The 19538-nt window shown below is 44.1% G+C and overlaps 1 protein-coding gene across 2 annotated transcripts in view; it reads left to right on the top strand.

The window, feature by feature from the left end:
- Window positions 1-19538, top strand: part of LRRC45 (leucine rich repeat containing 45) — a 231711-nt gene that overhangs the window by 99299 nt on the left and 112874 nt on the right. For both annotated transcript variants that reach the window (XM_033961545.1, XM_033961547.1), the window contains exons 9-11: window positions 717-840; window positions 1077-1154; window positions 1453-1564. In XM_033961545.1, the coding sequence (XP_033817436.1) occupies window positions 717-840; window positions 1077-1154; window positions 1453-1564 (314 nt within the window). The remainder of the gene's footprint in view (window positions 1-716; window positions 841-1076; window positions 1155-1452; window positions 1565-19538) is intronic.

Genomic DNA, 19538 nt, shown 5'->3' with positions numbered 1-19538 from the left:
TACTCTTAGTACATAAAACATTGACTTTCAATGAACCACAATTTATTTCTAAAATGATCATTCCATATAGCTCCGTACGTTCTTTACGATCATCTACTTCAAATTTATTATCTATCCCCTCCTTAAAAATTATTGGCATAAGAAGAAACGAAATATTTTCTGTTATGGCACCCACGTTATGGAACTCATTACCAAACTACATAAGAATAGAAAAAGACTTACATACGTTTAAAAGATTTTTAAAAACTTTTATTTCAAGATGCATTTGAACATATGATATAACACACATAATTTTTATACTTTTTATTACAAATATTGCACCTTCCAAATCCCCTTGCTCCCCACTGTGTTTTCCCTTTCATGTAAATTTCAATAGATAAAAATGATGTAACTTTCCCCTTCTTTCCTACCTAATCATGTTATTCCTTAACCTCAAATGTATTGTATTGGCTGTTCCCTAAAATTTTTATACTGTTTTAAATTGTCTGTATTATGTCTAATCTGTCAAAATTATATGTGAAACCACTATCTGTGGTTTTTTAGAGTGTACATCGCCTAGATATTTCGATAGGCGATTCATAAAATGCTAATAAACTTGAAACTTGATAACAACTTGGGAAAACTTTGTGGCCTTTCACACTATGTATATATTGCTATTAAAGGGCCAGTAACAGTTGAGTGTTGCTTCAGGGATTTTCAATTTTTTCACTTTGTAGACTGCAAATGGCAGAAGCTGAACTAGCACTGTCTAAACAGAAGGTGCATGACCTGGGTGAGCTGCTGAGTCAGGCAAAAATAGAAGCATCTACCATGAAGGAGGAGCTGAGAAAGGAGCACGAGGTGGGTGTGTAACAGGTCAGCCTTGAAAGGGTGGTTGAAAATTTTGGGCATTGTGTACTGGCAAAGGCTTAAGAGTAGAGACTTGGGCTGGAGGAGGGATGAAAGACAAAGATGTGGGATGGAGAATAGTTAAGAGAAGGAGATCCAAGAAAAGGAATGAATGAAGGGGGTAGGGAATGAATGAAGAAAGCTCTGTATCTTTTTTGAATTAAAATTATTTTCCTTATTGGTTAAAGGAATCTGCTGAACAAGAAGCAAAGATCTTTCGTGATTTAACAGTTGTAAAGGAGAAAAATCTTTTATATCAAAGCAAGGTAAGATGCATCGTCTTGCTGTAAAGCAGGGGTATCAAAGTCCCTCTTCGAGGGCCACAATCCAGTTGGGTTTTCAAGATTTCCCCAATGAATATGCATGAGATCTATTAGCATACAATGAAAGCAGTATATGCAAATAGATCTCATGTATATTCATTGGGGAAATCTTGAAAACCCGACTGGATTGCAGCCCTCGAGGAGGGACTTTGACACCCCTGTTGTAAAGTAAGATGATGGTTGTGATGGTGAGTGTGTGCTGTGCTGTGGTTCCACGCTTTATGGGGATATTTTTTTCTAGGTGGATGAGTTAGAGAGAAAATGCAGAACACAGCAAAACCAAATGTTTGAGTTGAGGCAAGAATTAACCACCACAGCTGCTGAGCTAAAGCTGAGGGCTGTACAGGCAGAAGGTAAGCAGAGGTTTAGACTCCATTTTTCCTGTTTAACATCTTAATGGGTCTGCGGAATTTCCAAAACACTCTCATGCATTATTATTCTTTCAGTACAGTAATTGCTTTGCACTGATGCAGAGGTTTGGTACCAAAAAAATTTCTCAATTGCAAAATGTTCCATATGCACTGCAGAAATAAAACGTTTTTATCACCTTTCCAGACCGGTAAAGCCTCACTGATGGTAGTAGCTCACTTTGACCAGCAGTTGGAGACTGAGACCAAACTTTGGTTGTAGCATTGATAGCCATAGCCCCCTCTAGCAAACCAGTCTTTGCTCATTCTCTCAACAGGTGAAGGTGAACTGTGCCAGTCTCCCTTTAATTAGGCCTGTTGGAATTTGTTTAGCACTCCTTGTCCCCTTCTTGTGCCAGATTGAGCTTGGGGGGACCCTGTTTGGGGATCCGCCCGACCTTGGGGGTGTCACTTTCGACGGGTCATGAGTTGAGTACCTCCTCCACTTTCTTCCACCTCCCCCCCTTTCTTCCACTTCTCCATATTTTTGTACCGGCAAGGCATATAGCTTAGAGAGCCAGTGGAGTCTGTTCTGACAGAAAAAAAATATAATCCTGAGGCAGTGCCGGTCTGAAATGATCCTTCAGTGCTTTGTAATTGATTTTTCTTTGTTAACTGGCACTTACAGCTAGGTCGCCTATTGCGCAATGAGCATTTTTAAAGGGAAAAAGTGCTCATTGTGCTCCAGACAAAAGGCAGCCACGGCCGGCCTGTGCACGTAGAATGCAGACTGCCATGAAGGGGAATCCTCGTCGGCATCGGGTGCCAATATCCAGGAATCCCCTTTGTGAGTGCCTCGCACGCCAGCAGCTTGACAGCATGGAAGCCCGGGCTTCTCTCGCTGCCCACACAGAGATTCCCCTAGCTGCCAACAGTCAGGGAAATAAAGTTTCCCTTACTGCCGATAGTGCTGGGGACTCCCTTACCACTGCTGCCAGCTTTCCTGCTTTAGCGGCTGGGGCGATTGAGGCCTCTCAGCCACTACAGGCCTTGGGGGTTCTGTTTTTGGTGGGCTCGACTACGATTTTGGCGGGAAGCACCACCATCTTGTCTGTAGCCTCAGGTGATCTTCCCCCTGTATTGGAGAGATATGCAGGTTTCTTCTGGGTCCCCTGCTGTGGTAGGGAGTCCCATTGAGCCGCCAGGAGGTTTTCCCTCTGATTTTTTTTTGCTTGGTGTAAGGCTTATATTCAGGCGTCCAGGGGTCCTGCTTCCATCTCAGGGGTGGGGAGGAATTTTTCCCTTGACGGCCACTCCAGTTCGACCCCCCTCAGTGCCGTTTGCGTCCCCATCTCCTTTCTCGTCCAAGCGGCCGAAGGATTTTGCATATGAGGAGCCGTTTTCTTTTGATGAGGACCTGGACCTTATGGGAGACCTCAAGGATCCTCACGGGGGGGACAGGTGCTGTTAGCGGTGACTTAGTGGTTCCATCAGCTGGCAATGATGCGTCCATGGGGTGCATTTTTCAGCCGGAAGAGCTCCAGGAACTTATTCTTCAGGGCTCCTCAGTGTTGCGTTTCAAGGAAGATAAGAAGGAGCCCATGCGTGTGGTGGACCCTCTGCTTAGGGAGATCTGCTCTGCACCCCGCTCTTTTCCTATGCATCAGGATATTGTTCTTGCGCAGTGGAAAGTGCCGGAAGTGCCCTTTTCGTTTTGCACGTTCTATGGCCTGCCTGTATCCCATCCCGGAGGGGGCTAGGGACTCCTTCATTGAAGCAATCCCTTCTCTGGTGGATGCTTTCTTCCAATCTCTCCAGAGGTTTGCTGTTTCAAACAACCCCTCATCATAAGGTCCTCACGACAGATTCCTCGACCTTCGCTTGGGGGGCTCATCTCGATGGTCTGTGTACTCAAGGACATTGGTCCAGCACAGATCGTCAGAGCCACATAAATCTGTTGGAACTCAGAGCGATTTTCAAAGCTTTTCAACATCTTCTTCATGATCACGTAGTTCTTATTCCTACAGACAATCAAGTAGCCATGTACTATGTCAACAAGCAGGGAAGAACAGGATCCCTCCCTCTTTGCAAGGAAGCTCAGAAAGTTTGGAATTGGGCAATTCTTCACAACACTTTTCTTTTTTTTTTTTTTTTAATTCTTTATTCATTTTAAAACTTATAACAATGCACAAGATTACAACATTGAAAACTTTTACACAGCACTTAAAATTCTCTCTATTATCAACATAAATAAATAGAGTTTATTCCCTTCCCACCCACCCTTCCTCAATTATTTCAAACAAACATATCATGTATATATTGTAATCTTTTTTTTAAATTCTTATTCATTTTAAATCATAAACAAGTGTACAATAAATTATCCATTAAAATTTCAATATAACACTTGAAATTCTTAATCATATCATCAAGAACAAAAATATACATCCCCACCCCACACCCTTCTTAAAGTAATTAGAATTGTTGAATCATTTTAAAACAGACAATAAGTATACAGAATTACATCCATTATAATTTTATTACAACACTTAAAATTCTTAATCAAGACCTCTAAAACAAAAATAGAAATCCCCTCCCTCCCACCCTTCTTAAAGTAAATAAAACAAACTCTCAAATAAAAATTATACCACCACCCCCATCCCCCAGTGTGTAAATATAATCTCCCATAAAAAGTAATGTCTACTCATTACAATATTTTTCCATTGGCCCCCCAGATCTTTATAAACTTATTGTAAATCCCTTTCTGCGTAGCAATAGCTCTTTCCATCTTATAAATATGGCATAATGAATTCCACCAAAATGTATAGTTAAGATTAGAGTAGTTTTTCCATTTATTGGTAATATGCTGAATGGCGACCCCTGTCATTATTAACAAAAGTTTATTATTACATGATGAAATTTGACTTTTTTTCCTCATAGATATACCAAACAGAACGGTGTCATAGGATAGCGCAACATGGTTCTCTAGAAGACAGTTAACTTGAGTCCAAATTGAATTCCAAAATAACATAATATAGGGACAAAAAAAAATTCAATGATCCAATGTCCCTACTTCAAGATTACAGTGCCAGCATCTATTAGATTTAGAGCTATCCAACTTTTGTAAACGAACTGGGGTCCAAAACGCTCTATGCCAGTGTTCTTCAACCTTTTTACACCCGTGGACCGGCAGAAATAAAAGAATTATTTTGTGGACCGGCAAACTACTAAGACCGAAATAAAAAAAAACATTTTCGCCCTGTCTCCGCAGGCTCGGTCCCCACAAACCATGTGATCCCATCTGCACAAGCCTCAGTTATGATTTTATATTGAACGTATTTTATTAAAGTATAAAAAGAAACAATATTCTGTACAATTGTCATTTTATAAATATAAATATTTAGAGCAAGAACCAACAAAACCCCTGTCTCCCCTCCCCTTCACATATATCCCCTCTACTATCAAGAAAACTGAATAAGCCAAATTATTACAGAATGCTACACAGAAATATCATGCTAACAAAATACTGCATGATAGGAATAGTGTTAGGCTTTGCAGTCCCCAGTTATGTCTCTAGCAGGATATATATTTCAAATCTGATATATTTTAATGACAAAATAGAAATAAAATGATTTTTTTCTACCTTTTGTGGTCTCTGCTTTCATCTTCTTTCCACTCTTCCTTCCAGCGTCTGCCCTTTCCATCCACTGTCTGGCCTCTCCCCCTTTCATATGTATCTGACTTCTTTCTATGCCCCTCTCCCCTTTCCATCCAGCCTGTGCCTCCTCTCTCCTTTTTACATCATTCATTCCATCTTCACTGCTTTCTTCATTTTTATCTCTCCTACACCAGATCTAGCATCTTTATCCCTCTCTCATTTCTCTGCTGACCGCCTTTCCAGCATCAATCTCTCTCTACTTTCTCATTCCTCTGTCTCTCCCCTTTCCCTCATCTGATCTCTCCATTCCACCCTGACCCCCTTCCCCTCCTGTAATCTCCCTGCCAGCTCTTTCTTTCCTTTTTCCCTTCTCCCTTCCCTCCTTCCCCCTATCCAACATTAACTCTCTTCCTATCCCTTTCCCTCCTCCCTCCCAGTAGTATCTCTCCTTCTACCTCCCTCCAGGTCCAGTAGCAGCTCTCCCTTTATCCAGCAGCTTCCCAGCCTCCAACAGTGGCTTCCTCTCCTTCCAGCAGCTCTCAGTACTTGCCTGCAGCAGTGATTTAGTTAGGCAGCCTTGGGTCCGTTGCCGCCTCTGAGGAAAGGGGAAGTTGCCAAAGTGAATCACTGCCCTGGTAAGTACAGAGCTGCTAGGAGAGGAGACAGCCACTGTTGAAGGCTCCCCATGATTTTACTCCTGCTTTTACCCTGCACATTCGTGACCCCCCCCCCCCCAAGCTGGCAAAAACAGCTTTGCACCGCAGGCCCTGCCGCCCAAGATGAGCCGGAGGCCCCTATCCGCTGCATCCTGCACGTGGGCAGACTCTCAGCACAAACGCTGCTGATGGCCCCAATCGACATGCTGACCTCCCCCCGCACGCTGACCATCTCCTCTCTGCCTGCACTTTCCCCGCGGCCCTCTTCGGCGACTCAGCAGGGGCAGCGATCAAGACAGGCTGCCAACGTCGGGACCTTCCCTCTCTGAGTCCCGCCTATTTTGTTTCAACTTCCTGTTTCCGCATAGGCGAGACTCACAGAGGGAATGGCCGACGTCGGCAGCCTGTCTTGATCGCCCGAGGCTGGGAGGAACAGAAGATTTCCGCGAACACCACCGGGGCAGGAAATTTAAGGGCGTCCATCTCGCCGGTCCTGCGCGGACCGGCAGGAATTTTCTGCGGTCCAGCGGTTGAAGGACTGTGCTCTATGCAATAAAAAGAACCAAGTTTGCCTCATAGATGCTGACACTGTACATATCATTCTCCAAGACCAAATTTGTGGCCATTGAGATGCAGAAATTTGCTGCTTAATCTCAATGCTCCAAATGTCTCTTAGACCATTTTTAGGTTTTTTATTTATATATCCAGATATTAATTTATACCACAATGCGGCTTGATGGCCTAGGAAGTCTGCTTGGAAACATAGGAACTCTAGACTAAATTGAGTATCAAGATTTTTCCATTCAGGGAACCCCACCTGAATAGCCTGCTTCAGCTGCAACCATTTAAAACTTTGTGATTTATTAAGACCAAATCTATGTTGTAGCTGTGAAAATTCAAGCAGCTTACCGTCTGAAATAACATCATTTAGAGTTCATATTCCAGCAATAATCCAGTCCTTCCATAGAATTTTATTTCCGACAATTTGAATCTTGGAGTTTATCCATAATGATTGATTTGTTGATTTCTTGATTGGAATAGGTGTTAAATTACTAATGTATCTCAATGTTTCCATGTGTCGATTAAAATTCTATTATCCTTATATCTTCTAGGTATTTTAATACTAGGAATATGAGCTAAATGTAAGGGAAACAAAAGACGCCATTCTAGATATAACCAATCAGGTGCATTATCAATGAGTTTTGGGAGGATCCAATACATACTCTGACACATAATATAGGCTTGATGATACCTATAAAAATTTGGAAAATTTACCCCCCCCCTCCACAATTGACTTTTGAAGAGATACTAAAGCAATTCTGGAATGTTTACCAAGCCAAAGAAACTTTGTAAGGATACCATTAAGCTTTTTATAGAAGGACCCATGAAAAAAAACTGGTATCATGCTCATTTGATAACAAACTACAGGCAAAATCATCATTTTAATTGTTTGAACTCTCCCCCACCAAGAAAGATGCAAAGGATTCCATTGTTCACATAACTCTAACTCTTTTTAATAAAAGTTTTTCATTCTCTTTTACTGTATCATCAAGAGTATTTTTTATCATAATACCTAAATATTTTAAACCTTCCTCTTTTCATATAAATGGAAAAGAATCAAATAATCCTTTAGAGCAATGCACATTTAGAGGAAGAATTTCAGACTTACTCCAATTAATTTTAAATCCTGAAAATTTTCCAAAAGTATCAATCAGTTCCAATAAACATGGAATGGTAGTCTCCGGATTCCTCAAATAAAGCAGAATATTATCTGCATATGCTGAAACTTTGTATTCCCAGTCTAAAAAAGGAATACCTACTATCCCCTTTGCTTGATGTAAAGCCAATAATAAGGGTTCTAATACAACATCAAACAACAAAGGCGATAAAGGACAGCCTTGTCTAACTCCCCTTTGCAAATCAAACCTCTCAGATAAATTATTATTAATATTTAATCTTGCAGAAGGAGAGCTATATAATGTTTTAATCTAATCTAATCTAATCCTTAGGTTTGTATACCGCATCATCATTTGTATGAATCCGGAACCAATACCAAACCATTCTAAAGCCTGATACATAAATTTCCATTCAACCCTATCAAAAGCTTTCTCTGCATCTAAAGAAACAGAAAAAGCCGGATCTTTTATATCTTTTGTTTAATTTAGCATATGTAAAGCTAATCTAGAGTTATTAGAGGAATGTCTTTTAACAACAAATCCTGTTTGATGCATATCAATAATATGAGGGAGAGCCTTAGCCAAGCGCAGAGCCAATATCTTAGCCAATAATTTCCCATCCACATTTATTAATGAGATAGGCCTGTAATTTGAAACCAAAGTAGAATCTCTATTTGGCTTTGGCAACACAATAGTTAATGATTCAGCCATAGTACCTTTAATACAACCGTTATTAAGTTGTGAGTGATATAAATTTAACAAATGCGGTAAAAGAAGAATTTGAAATGATTAATAAAATTCAACTGTGAAACCATTCCCTCCTGGAGCGGATCCAACTCTAAGAGACTTCAATGCTGTTTCTACTTCTTTTAGAGATATGGGCTAGTCTAAACTCCGTTTTATATAATCAGGAATCTTCGGACCAATAATTAAATTTAAAAATTCCATTCCATCCTTTTCCCTATCAATATAAGGCTAAGAAGAATATAGGTTTTTGTAATATTGTAAAAATTGACTTAAAATATCTCCAATTTGATTATGCAAAATTCCTTTAACATCTTTAATTGCAACAATATTATTCTTTCTTTTCTTTGCTTTAAGATAATTTGCCAATAATCTTCCGGCCTTATTGGAATTTCCATAATACAAAGCTTGTTTGTAGAACAAATATTTCCTAATTAACTTTGAAGATAACTCATATTTTCCCTTTGCTTTTAAAAGAGCCTGCAAAGTATCATGCTCCCAATTAGCAATTAATTTAGATTCTAATAATTTAATTTCCTTTTCCAATTCAACATATCTCAATTTAAATTGTTTTCTAACATAAGCAGAAGAGGAAATTATCCCAGGACAAGCAGGCAGCATATTCTTGACTGATGGGTGACGGCACCGACGGAGCCCCGGTACGGACAATTTTAGAGTGATTGCACTCTAAGAACTTGGAAAGTTCTAGCAGGCCGCACCGCGCACGCGCGAGTGCCTTCCCGCCCTACGGAGGCGCGTGGTCCCCAGTTTCTTAGTTTCTGCGGAGCTAAGAAGACGCGTCCTTTTCAACGGCTGTTGAAAATATTTTTTTGTATCGCCTTCCCGCTTGCATAAACCCTGTGAGGAAATATTTCCTTTTTTTCTTTTATTCTTTTTTGTTTTTCAAAAAAAAAAAAAACTTTGATTTTTTTCGGTTCGCCCCGGCAGGGCCTATTGCCACCATCGAGGCCTCGGCCTTCGATTTGGCAGAAGCCGTTTTTACTTTCATGCCCCCCCAACCCGGGTTTAAGAAGTGCCAGCGGTGTGCACGGCCCATTTCTCTGACTGACCCGCACAACTGGTGCTTACAGTGCCTGGGTCCAGATCATCGGGCTTCCACCTGCACCCGCTGTGCCACATTAAAAAAACGGACTTTGAAAAACCGTCAGATTCAGCAACGATTGCTGTTTGGTGCCGATATGTCTGACCCTGCGGCATCGACACCGACATCGGCCCCGTCTCAGTCGGCACCCACCTCTTCGACACCTCGTGACACCGCGCCGGCGTCGCAACCATCAGGTAAGCCGCCTTCCCCGCTGGAACGTCCTCCGGTCTCTGTAGCAGCGAGCCAAGTCCTGCCGACCTTGAGGCGCCCGCGGAAGCGCTCCGCCCCTATTGAGGTGAGTCCCTCGACCTCGGGCTCCTCATCCTCGGGGCGTCGAGCGGCACCGCAGGTACCGCAGAAGAAAAAAGCAGTACCGGTGCCTTCGCTGGACGAGCGAATTGCTGCCGTCCTACAGGTGCAACTTAAAGAGCAGTTGCAACAGCTCCTTCCTGCTCTATTGGCACCGAACCTTCCAGTCCCGGTCCGGTCTGAGCTGCCGGTACCGACAGTGGAGCAGCCTCTATTGTCCACGTCCACTTTGTCGGTACCGGTACATTCTGCTTCCTCGGTCTCCATGCCAGTTCTGGCACCGGAACCGAGAGCTCTACATCAGGCTGTCCAAACTTCGGCTCCAATACAGCCTTTAACATCTCCCGGTACCGCTTCTTTGAGGTCAGGTAAGTCGGTACGCAAAACCCGACACCTTGAACCCTCCACACCGGAGTCTCGGGATCGCAGTTCCCAAATTAGGGATCCTGATCTGTGGGGTGACTCCGAAGAACCTCTTCTCTCTGAGGATGAGTGTTCGTCTGGTGAAGAGGATCCGTCTGTCCCAGATCCCTCCTCTAAGCCGGATTCTACTTCTTTCACCTCTTTCTTAAAAGAGATGTGTGAATCTCTTTCTATTCCCTTGGAGGCTGAGTCCAAAAAACCCAAAGCATTCCTTGATGCACTGGACTTTGACCAGCCTCCAAGGGAATTTCTCAAACTGCCCCTCCACGATATCTTGAGAGAGACTTTTTATAAAAATCTGGAGACACCTCTGACTATCCCAGGAGCTCCTCGCAAATTGGACTCCTTGTATAAAGTCATCCCCATTCCTTGCTTCGACAAGCCTCAACTTCCACACGAGTCTCTTTTAGTGGAATCCACACTTAAGAAGTCTGCAGGAGCTAGTGTATATGCTTCAGTCCCTCCTGGCAGAGAAGGAAAGGCCATGGATAAATTTGGCAAAAGATTATATCAAAATGCTATGTTGGCTAATAGGTCAGGAAATTATGCTTTTCATTTTTCCTTTTACCTAAAGCACCTCATTCAGGATCTCTCTGCTTTTGAGAAGTACCTCCCTGACCGCAAGAGATCTGCTTTTCGACAATGTTCTTCCTCTCTTCTCCAGCTTCGGAAGTTCCTGGTCTGTTCGATCTACGATACATTCGAATTGACCTCCAGAGCCACGGCCATGTCTGTTGCCATGCGTCTTCTGGCATGGCTCAGAGTATCAGAGCTTGATGTTAACCATCAGGATCGCCTGGCTAATGCTCCATGCCTAGGCGATGAGCTTTTTGGCGAATCCATGGACTCCACCACGCAAAAATTATCTGCCCATGAAACTCGCTGGGATACTCTTCTAAAAACCAAAAAGAAGACTCCACCTACCTGGTCTTTTCGGCAGCAATCAGCCTACCAACGCCGTTTCGTGCCTCGTCCTTTACCATCAGCTCCTCAACAGCCTAGGCGTCAGTTCCAGCAGCAACGGCAAACTCCTAGGCCAGCACAGCAGCAACAGGTGAAGCCTCCTCCACCGCAGAAGTCTACCCAACCCTTTTGACTTCGTTCTCCAGGGCATAGCCAGTGTTCTACCATCTGCCCATCTTCCCCAACCCATAGGAGGTCGTCTTACTTTCTTCATCAGTCGTTGGGAAATTATCACCTCTGATCAGTGGGTCCTCAACATCATCCGCCACGGCTACTCTCTCAATTTTCAGACTCTTCCTGCCCAAAGTCTGCCAAGAGAGTCTGCTTTGAACACTCCTCAGTCTTCCCTCCTTCTTCAGGAGGTTCAATCCCTCCTCCTTCTGAACGCCATAGAAGAAGTTCCTCTAGATCAAAAAAGGCAGGGATTCTACTCCCGTTACTTTCTGGTCCCCCAAAAAACAGGAGATCTCAGACCCATTCTCGATCTTCACGATCTCAACAAATGCTTGGTCAAAGAAAAAATTCAGGATGCTTTCTCTGGCCACTCTTTACCCTCTTCTCAATCAAGGCGACTGGCTATGCTCCCTCGATCTCAAAGAGGCATATACCCATATTCCGGTCACTCTGGAATCCCGACAGTACCTCCGCTTCATGATCAATCACTGTCATTACCAATACAAGGTGCTACCCTTCTGTCTTGCCTCCTCTCCAAGAGTGAACACTCTTGGAGAGGAGGCAAGACCGAAGGGTAGCACCTTGTATTGGTAATGACAGTGATTGATCATGAAGCGGAGGTACTGTCGGGATTCCAGAGTGACCGGAATATGGGTATATGCCTCTTTGAGATCGAGGGAGCATAGCCAGTCGCCTTGATTGAGAAGAGGGTAAAGAGTGGCCAGATTGTGGTGGCTGCTTTTCTACGCTCTCACCACCTGCAGGTTTTTCCTTACCTGGACGATTGGTTGATCAAGGCCACTTCCTCTCAGACAGTGCTCCGGGCCACCAACCACACCATCCTTTTTCTACAACTCCTGGGGTTCGAGATCAATCTACTAGAGAGCTGCACGGGAACGGGGATTACGGGAATCCCGCGGGGATACCGCGGGTTCCCCCTTTGGGTCACGGGGATCCCGTGGGGACGACCCCTAGGGTCGCGGGGATCCCGTGGGGACGCCTCCGAGGGTCGCGGGGTTCCTGCGGGGTTGGATCGCAGTGCACTCGAGCCGCGAGGGTAGTCTCCTCCTTACCTGCCCTGTCGCAGCACACAGCCGAACGGAAATCTTCCCGATGTCAACGCTGACGTCGGAGGGAGGGCTTAAGCAAAGCCCTCCCTTCCTCCGACGTCAGCGCTGACATCAGGAAGACTTCCGGTCGGCTGTGTGCGGCAGGGCAGGTAGAGAGAAGGCAATGACGTACGAAAGAGGGGGGAGGGGGCGGTCCGCCCCGGAGAATGTGCACAGCCGGTCAGGTCCCCCGATCGACCGACAACAGGCCGGCCGACAAATTTCCCTGCCCTGTAGCCGCGAATCTAAATTACCTCTTACAGCAGCTTCACTACTCCAGCTGCTGTAAGAAGGTAATTTAGATTCGCGGCTACAGGACAGGGAGATTTGTCCGACCGGGCCTGTTCTGTTGTCGGTCGGGTGCAAAAGCGCCACAAAGGTGGAGGCAGGGAGGGAGGAAAGGTGGAGTGGAGAAGAAAAGACGCTTAAGGGGGGAGAAGGCCGCTGAAAGCACTGGAGAAGACAAAGGGGTGGAAAAGAACGACAACCTCCTGGGGACACAGGCAGCTAAAATAGACTCTGACATCTCAAAATTACTGACCAAAACAACAGACATAAAAGAGTTCCGCAAAGAAATAAAAACATTACTGTTCAAAAAATATCTCCCATCACTCTAACCACCACCCAATGAGCTCCCAATCAACGACTTCGGAAATACCCACCTATATTATCTTTTTATCTGTGATCTAGAATGTACTGTAATTCTTCTACACTACCCCCGATTTAACCGATCGAGTTGACATGTATTACCTCTGTAAAATGCATTATCTTCTGTTATATGTATTATCTTCTGTAATAAGTATTATCTTCTGTGAAATTGTAGTATCATAACTCATTACTGTTCCTGTAACTTACTCTTATCCTGAAATGTAATTCTACTGGAATGTCCCAGATATTTTCTATACTGTAATCCGCCTAGAACCGCAAGGCACAGGCGGAATAGAAATCCCTAATGTAATGTAATGTAATGAAAGGACATGGGGTAAACGGGAGGAAGGGGGGGGAAGGACCCTGAAAGCACTGGGGAAGACAAAGGGGTGGAGAATGCCACTGAAAGGACATGGGGAAAACAGGGGTGGAGAAGGCCGCTGAAAGGACATGGGGAAGACAGAGGGGGGGAGAAGGACGCTGAAAGGACATGGGGAAGGCAGAGGGGGGAGAAGGATGCTGCCTGACAGGACATGGGGAAGATGGTGGGGGAGAAGGACACTGAAAGGAAATGGGGAAGCGGGAATGGGAAGAAGACGCTGGCAGGGAAGAAGACAGAGGTGCCAGACTATGGGGGGAGCGGAGGGAAAAAGATGGGTGCCAGACCAATTTGGGAGGGGGGAGAAAGGGAGAGGCACAGTAACAGAGCAAATGGAAGACACAGAGAGAAGAGAGGCAGTGGATGGAAGGAATTGAATGAGAACATGAAGAAAGCAGAAACCAGGCAATAAAGGTAGGAAAAAAATTCTTTTCTTTTTTTTTTTGCTTAAGGATAAAGTAGTATATTAGTTGTGTTGATAAAAATTTATAAACATTAGAGGCTCTGGTAGAAACCCGTTTACAAAGTATGTATTCTTCCCAATTAATATTTCCAAATTAATAAAGTCTTTTTGCTTATTTTTAAATGGGTTTCTACCAGAGCCTTTAATTCAGTAGCATAATTAAATGAAATAACTATTTCTGTAGTTTATAGGGACAGGCGGGGACGTAGGGGATTCCTCGCGGGGACGGGTGGGGACGGAGGGATTCCTCGCGGGGACGGGTGGGAGTCCTCACGGGGACGGGTGGGACTTTGGCGGGGACGGGTGGGGACAGGTGGGATTTCTGTCCCCGCGCAACTCTCTACAATCTACCCAAATCCCATCTCATCCCCACTTAGAGACTTCAATTCATAGGAGCGGTCCTGGACACAGTCCTCATGAGAGCATTCCTGCCGTCCAACCGCCTTCAGGCTCTTCAATATCTTTGTCAGCAGGTGCTTCCACAACGTTCCATCTCTGCCAAGCAAATGATGATACTCTTGGGTCACATGGCCTCGACAGTTCATGTCACCCCCTTCGCACGTCTTCACCTGCCCACTCCTCAATGGACCTTAGTTACCCAGTGGTCCCAAGCGACGGATCCTTGCTCACGGCACATATTTGTGACATCATCTCTTCGTCAGTCTCTGCAATGGTGGTTGATATCCTCCAATCTCTCCAGAGGTCTTCTGTTCCATCTACCTCCTCATCAACTAGTCATCACCACCGACGCCTCCCCTTATGCATGGGGAGCTCATTTGAACGAGTTCCAAACTCAAGGCCTTTGGACAGCCCAGGAAAAGAAGCATCACATCAATTTCCTGGAACTCAGAGCAATGTTTTATGCCCTCAAGGCTTTCCAACATCTTCTCTTTCCTCAAGTTCTACTACTGTGCACAGACAATCAAGTTGCGATGTACTACATCAACAAACAGGGTGGGACAGGCTCTCGCATTTTGTGTCAGGAAGCCCAGAGGATTTGGTCTTGGGCCACGGATCACCAATTATTCCTGAAAGCTATCTACATTCAGGGAGAGCAGAATTCCTTAGCGGACAATCTCAGCAGAATTCTCCAACCTCACGAGTGGACTCTCGATCCTTTGACGCTACAGTCCATTTTCGCTCAATGGGGCACTCCTCAGATAGACCTCTTTGCAGCTCCTCACAATCATCAGCTGCCCCTCTTCTGCTCCAGACTCTACTCTCCTCACCGTCTGGCAGCGGATGCATTTCTTCTAGATTGGTCCAATCTGTTCCTGTATGCTTTCCCTCCTCTGCCTCTCATGTTACGAACCTTGTTCAAGCTCCAGAGGGAACAAGCCACTGTAATTCTCATCGCTCCACGGTGGCCCAGGCAACAATGGTTCTCCCTTCTACTTCAACTCAGTTCCAGGGAGCCTATTCTTCTTCCACTGTTTCCTTCTCTGCTTACACAGCATCAGGAGACCCTTCTGCATCCCAACCTCCAGTCTCTGCACCTGACAGCTTGGTATCTCTCGGGCTGAATTCAACTGATCCTCTTCTGTCTCAGCCCGTTCGTTCTATTCTGGATGCTTCCAGGAAACCGGCCACTCTGCAATGTTACTATCAGAAATGAACACGGTTTTCTTCCTGGTGTCTTCTTCATCATCTTGATCCCACTTCCCTTGCAGTGGAGACCTTGTTAGACTATCTTCTTTCTTTGTCTGACTCTGGTCTCAAGTCTACTTCCATCAGAGTCCACCTCAGTGCTATTGCTGCTTTTCATGAGCCAGTTCATGGGAAACTTCTCTCAGCTCATCCTTTGGTTTCCAGATTCATGCGGGGTCTTTTCAATGTGAAACCACCTCTTAAGGCTCCTCCTGTAGTCTGGGATCTCAATGTGGTTCTCTCCGCCTTAATGAAGCCTCCGTTTGAACCTTTGGCTACAGCTCCTTTCAAGTTCCTCACTTGGAAAGTGGTCTTCCTTATTGCTCTTACCTCTGCCAGGAGGGTCAGTGAGCTCCATGCACTAGTTGCGGATCCACCTTATACAGTCTTTCATCATGACAAGGTGGTTCTGCGTACACATCCAAAGTTTCTCCCTAAGGTTGTCTCTGAATTCCATCTGAACCAATCCATTGTTCTGCCTGTCTTCTTTCCGAAACCTCACTCTCATTCTGGAGAACAGGCTCTGCATACTTTGGACTGTAAGCGGGCTTTAGCTTACTATTTAGACCGTACTAAGCCCCACAGATCATCTCCACAACTCTTTCTGTCCTTTGATCCGAATAAATTGGAACGTCCTGTTTCTAAACGTACGTTGTCCAATTGGCTTGCAGCGTGCATTTCATTCTGTTATGCTCAGTCCGGACTGACATTGGAAGGTTCTGTCACGGCCCATAGAGTTAGAGCTATGGCAGCATCTGTAGCTTTCCTCCGTTCCACTCCTATTGAGGAAATCTGCAAGGCTGCTTCTTGGTCCTCAGTTCATACTTTCACATCTCATTATTGTCTGGATGCTTTCTCCAGACGGGATGGACACTTCGGCCAATCTGTTTTACAAAATTTGTTTTCCTAATGGCCAACCTTCCCTCCATCCCTCTTTTTGTTAGCTTGGAAGTCACCCATCAGTCAAGAATATGCTGCCTGCTTGTCCTGGGATAAAGCACAGTTACTTACCGTAACAGGTGTTATCTAGGGACAGCAGGCAGATATTCTTGTGTCCCACCCACCTCCCCGGGTTGGCTTCTTAGCTGGCTTATCCTAACTGGGGACCGAGCGCCTCCGTCGGGCGGGAAGGCACTCGCGCGTGCGCGGTGCGGCCTGCTAGAACTTTCCAAGTTCTTAGAGTGCAATCACTCTAAAATTGTCCGTACCGGGGCTCCGTTGGTGCCGTCACCCATCAGTCAAGAATATCTGCCTGCTGTCCCTGGATAACACCTGTTACGGTAAGTAACTGTGCTTTATAAAGCCTCTCATGGTAGCCTTAAAAGCATCCCATACATTTTCATTGGAAACATCTTCAGTTAAATTAAACTAGAAAAAGTCAATAATTTGTAATTTAAAATCTTCAAGGAATTTTTCATCCACAAGCAATGCATTATCAAATTGACAAATAGGTCTGGTAAATTCTTGTTGATCTAGATATAACTCAATCCATACCCCTGCATGATCAGATATAATAATTGGATCTATGACCACAGTAATTACGTGATGAACTATTTGTGTAGAAATAAAAATATAATCAATTCTTGAAAAAGATTTATGAACCGGTGAACAAAAGGAAAATTCCCAATCATTAAAATGAAGAATACGCCAAATATCTTTCAAATCACATGAATTAACCAAATTATCTAACCCTAAAGATTTTATATTTTTACATGGTTTTTTGTCGATTTTAAAGGATCCATTACAGCATTGAAATCCCCCGCCACCACTAATTTAGTAGTAGCCAGTGGGAGTATCAACCTCTGCAAAGATTTTAAAAAATCCTGTTGATTTGTATTAGGGGCATAGATATTTAACAAAGTCAGGGTATTATTTCCCATTCTCATATCAACATGCAGCCATCTGCCTAAAGGATCAGAATTTATGTTCAATATTTTTATTAATTTTCAAAGAAAACAGAACACGCCATAGTACATGGTGGTCAAATGAATACATGAATACCAACAATCATCCGAAATTCACCACACAACCGAGCTCCCTTCCACCCACCCCCCACCCTATCCCACTCCCCTTGCAACCAAGAACACAGAAAGCAAAAAAGTAGAAACATTCTCCATTCCAGGATCCAGTACAGTGAGGAAAATCAAACATTAAGCAAATGGCTACGAGCTCTAGGGGTCAAAGTGAGCCAAAAAGGTTCCCAGGAGTGACTAAAAGCACGGCCTAATTTTGAGTCCAAAGAAGAAACTTGTAAACGTTCCATAGAAGCATGCTGCAACATCAAGGTGTGCCAGTGGGACAAATGTAGAAGAAGCCGATGAAATCCAACAGTGCAAAATCACTTTTTTCCCCATCAGCACTGAGCGGGCCAAAAAGCTCCGAAACCCTCTTGGGGAAGGGAGCGGTAAGTAGTCCAATGTAAACAATATGAGCGGACTAATCATGAAATTGTAATTACACATAGTCTGGATGTGTCGGCGAAGCTGCTGCCAAAAGGTTTGTACCTTCACACAAGACCAAAACTGATGTCCAAGGGTAGAAGGAGAGTGTGAACATTTGAGACATTGATCAGATGCACACATCTTTGCCCTGAACAAGTACGAGGGAGACCTGTAAAGACGCAACAAAAATTTGTAGTTCATTTCAATCAATGTCACGCTGGGAGTCAAACGAGCCGTTTTAGGGATCCCCCTCTTAATCATTTGGGCCGTCACCACACAGGCAAGGTCCAAAGACCACTTAGCAGCATACTTCTCATAAGGAAGCTCACCCAGACATTCCTGAAGATGACGGTGGTGGGATCTCATCGGGATCAGTACCTGTGCAGACAAACTCAAAGGCTCAGAAATGGACTCCATCCGCTGGTCAGTGAGAGAGTCACGTAGCAAAGAGCTAACATAAGAGGATAACTGAAGGTAAGATAGCTAATCGTTCACCTTCCAGCCTTGATCCCTAGTTTAAGTCAGCAAAGGATTTCAAGGAGCCATCTGAATGGACCAGTTGAAAAATGTAGAGGTTTGCGTTGTCAGTCCACACATGTGATGAGAGAGGTGGAAGACCAGAAGTAAAATTCCCATTTACCCGCAGTGGTAAATAAGGAGTCACTTGAGGGGAGACCCGGAGTTGCTGACGCAAAAGTTTCCAGATGCGTCTCAGGGGTCGCAAGAAGAGGTTCCCCGCTGAAGAGGTCTGTGGAGGCAAATGTACTACATGTAGCAGGTAGCTAAAATGAAAGGGAGCATAAAGTGAAAGTTCCTGTCAAGTAGCTGAAAAGTAGCTAGTCCCTCGGAACCAGTCATTTAAATGACTCATCTGACTCGCCTGGGATAACAAGCGAAGGCTTCGCAAACCCAAGCCACCTAAGTCCCTAGAATGTGCCAGATGAGCTAAAGACATACGGGCTCTCTTTCCATTCCACAAGTATTTTTGTAAGCTCTTCCCAATAAGTTTATCATGTTTAGATGATAACAGGTAGCATTTGAAACACATAAAGCCATTGAGGCATCAATACCATGTTGTACAATGCTATTCTCCCCATTAATGTTAAAAAGGATCAGAATTTATTAAATTAAAACTGGCATTACATTTTCTATTAATTAGAATAGCAACTCCAGCTTTTTTCCCTACTGAAGGGGCAAAAAAACACTTCTTCATCCAACCCCCTTCCAGTTTCATTGATTCCACTATATTCAAGTGAGTCTTGAATATAACAAACATCAGCGTTCTGTTTTTTTTCAGAAAGGCTAATATTTTTTTTCTTTTGTTCTGATGATTTAGACCATTTACATTAAGTGAAAATACTTTAAAAGCCATCATGGTAAATATAAATAATAAAATTATTGGAGATCAGAAAACAGAAAAAAATATTGAATCATATAAGCAGACATCATCTTCTTAAACTGAAACCCTTGAGATTGAACACAAACCCATATAAATCCCCCAAATCCACCCCTCCCCCACCCTTCCCCCCATAAGTTCACTAAATGTGTAAACTTGAAAACACACATAGATAAATCAAGTAAAGAGAAT

The sequence above is a fragment of the Geotrypetes seraphini genome, chromosome 10 (assembly GCF_902459505.1).
Source record: "Geotrypetes seraphini chromosome 10, aGeoSer1.1, whole genome shotgun sequence".
Classification (NCBI taxonomy): domain Eukaryota; kingdom Metazoa; phylum Chordata; class Amphibia; order Gymnophiona; family Dermophiidae; genus Geotrypetes; species Geotrypetes seraphini.
Note: the sequence above shows the minus strand (reverse complement) of the source record. Positions and strands in the feature narration are given on the sequence as shown.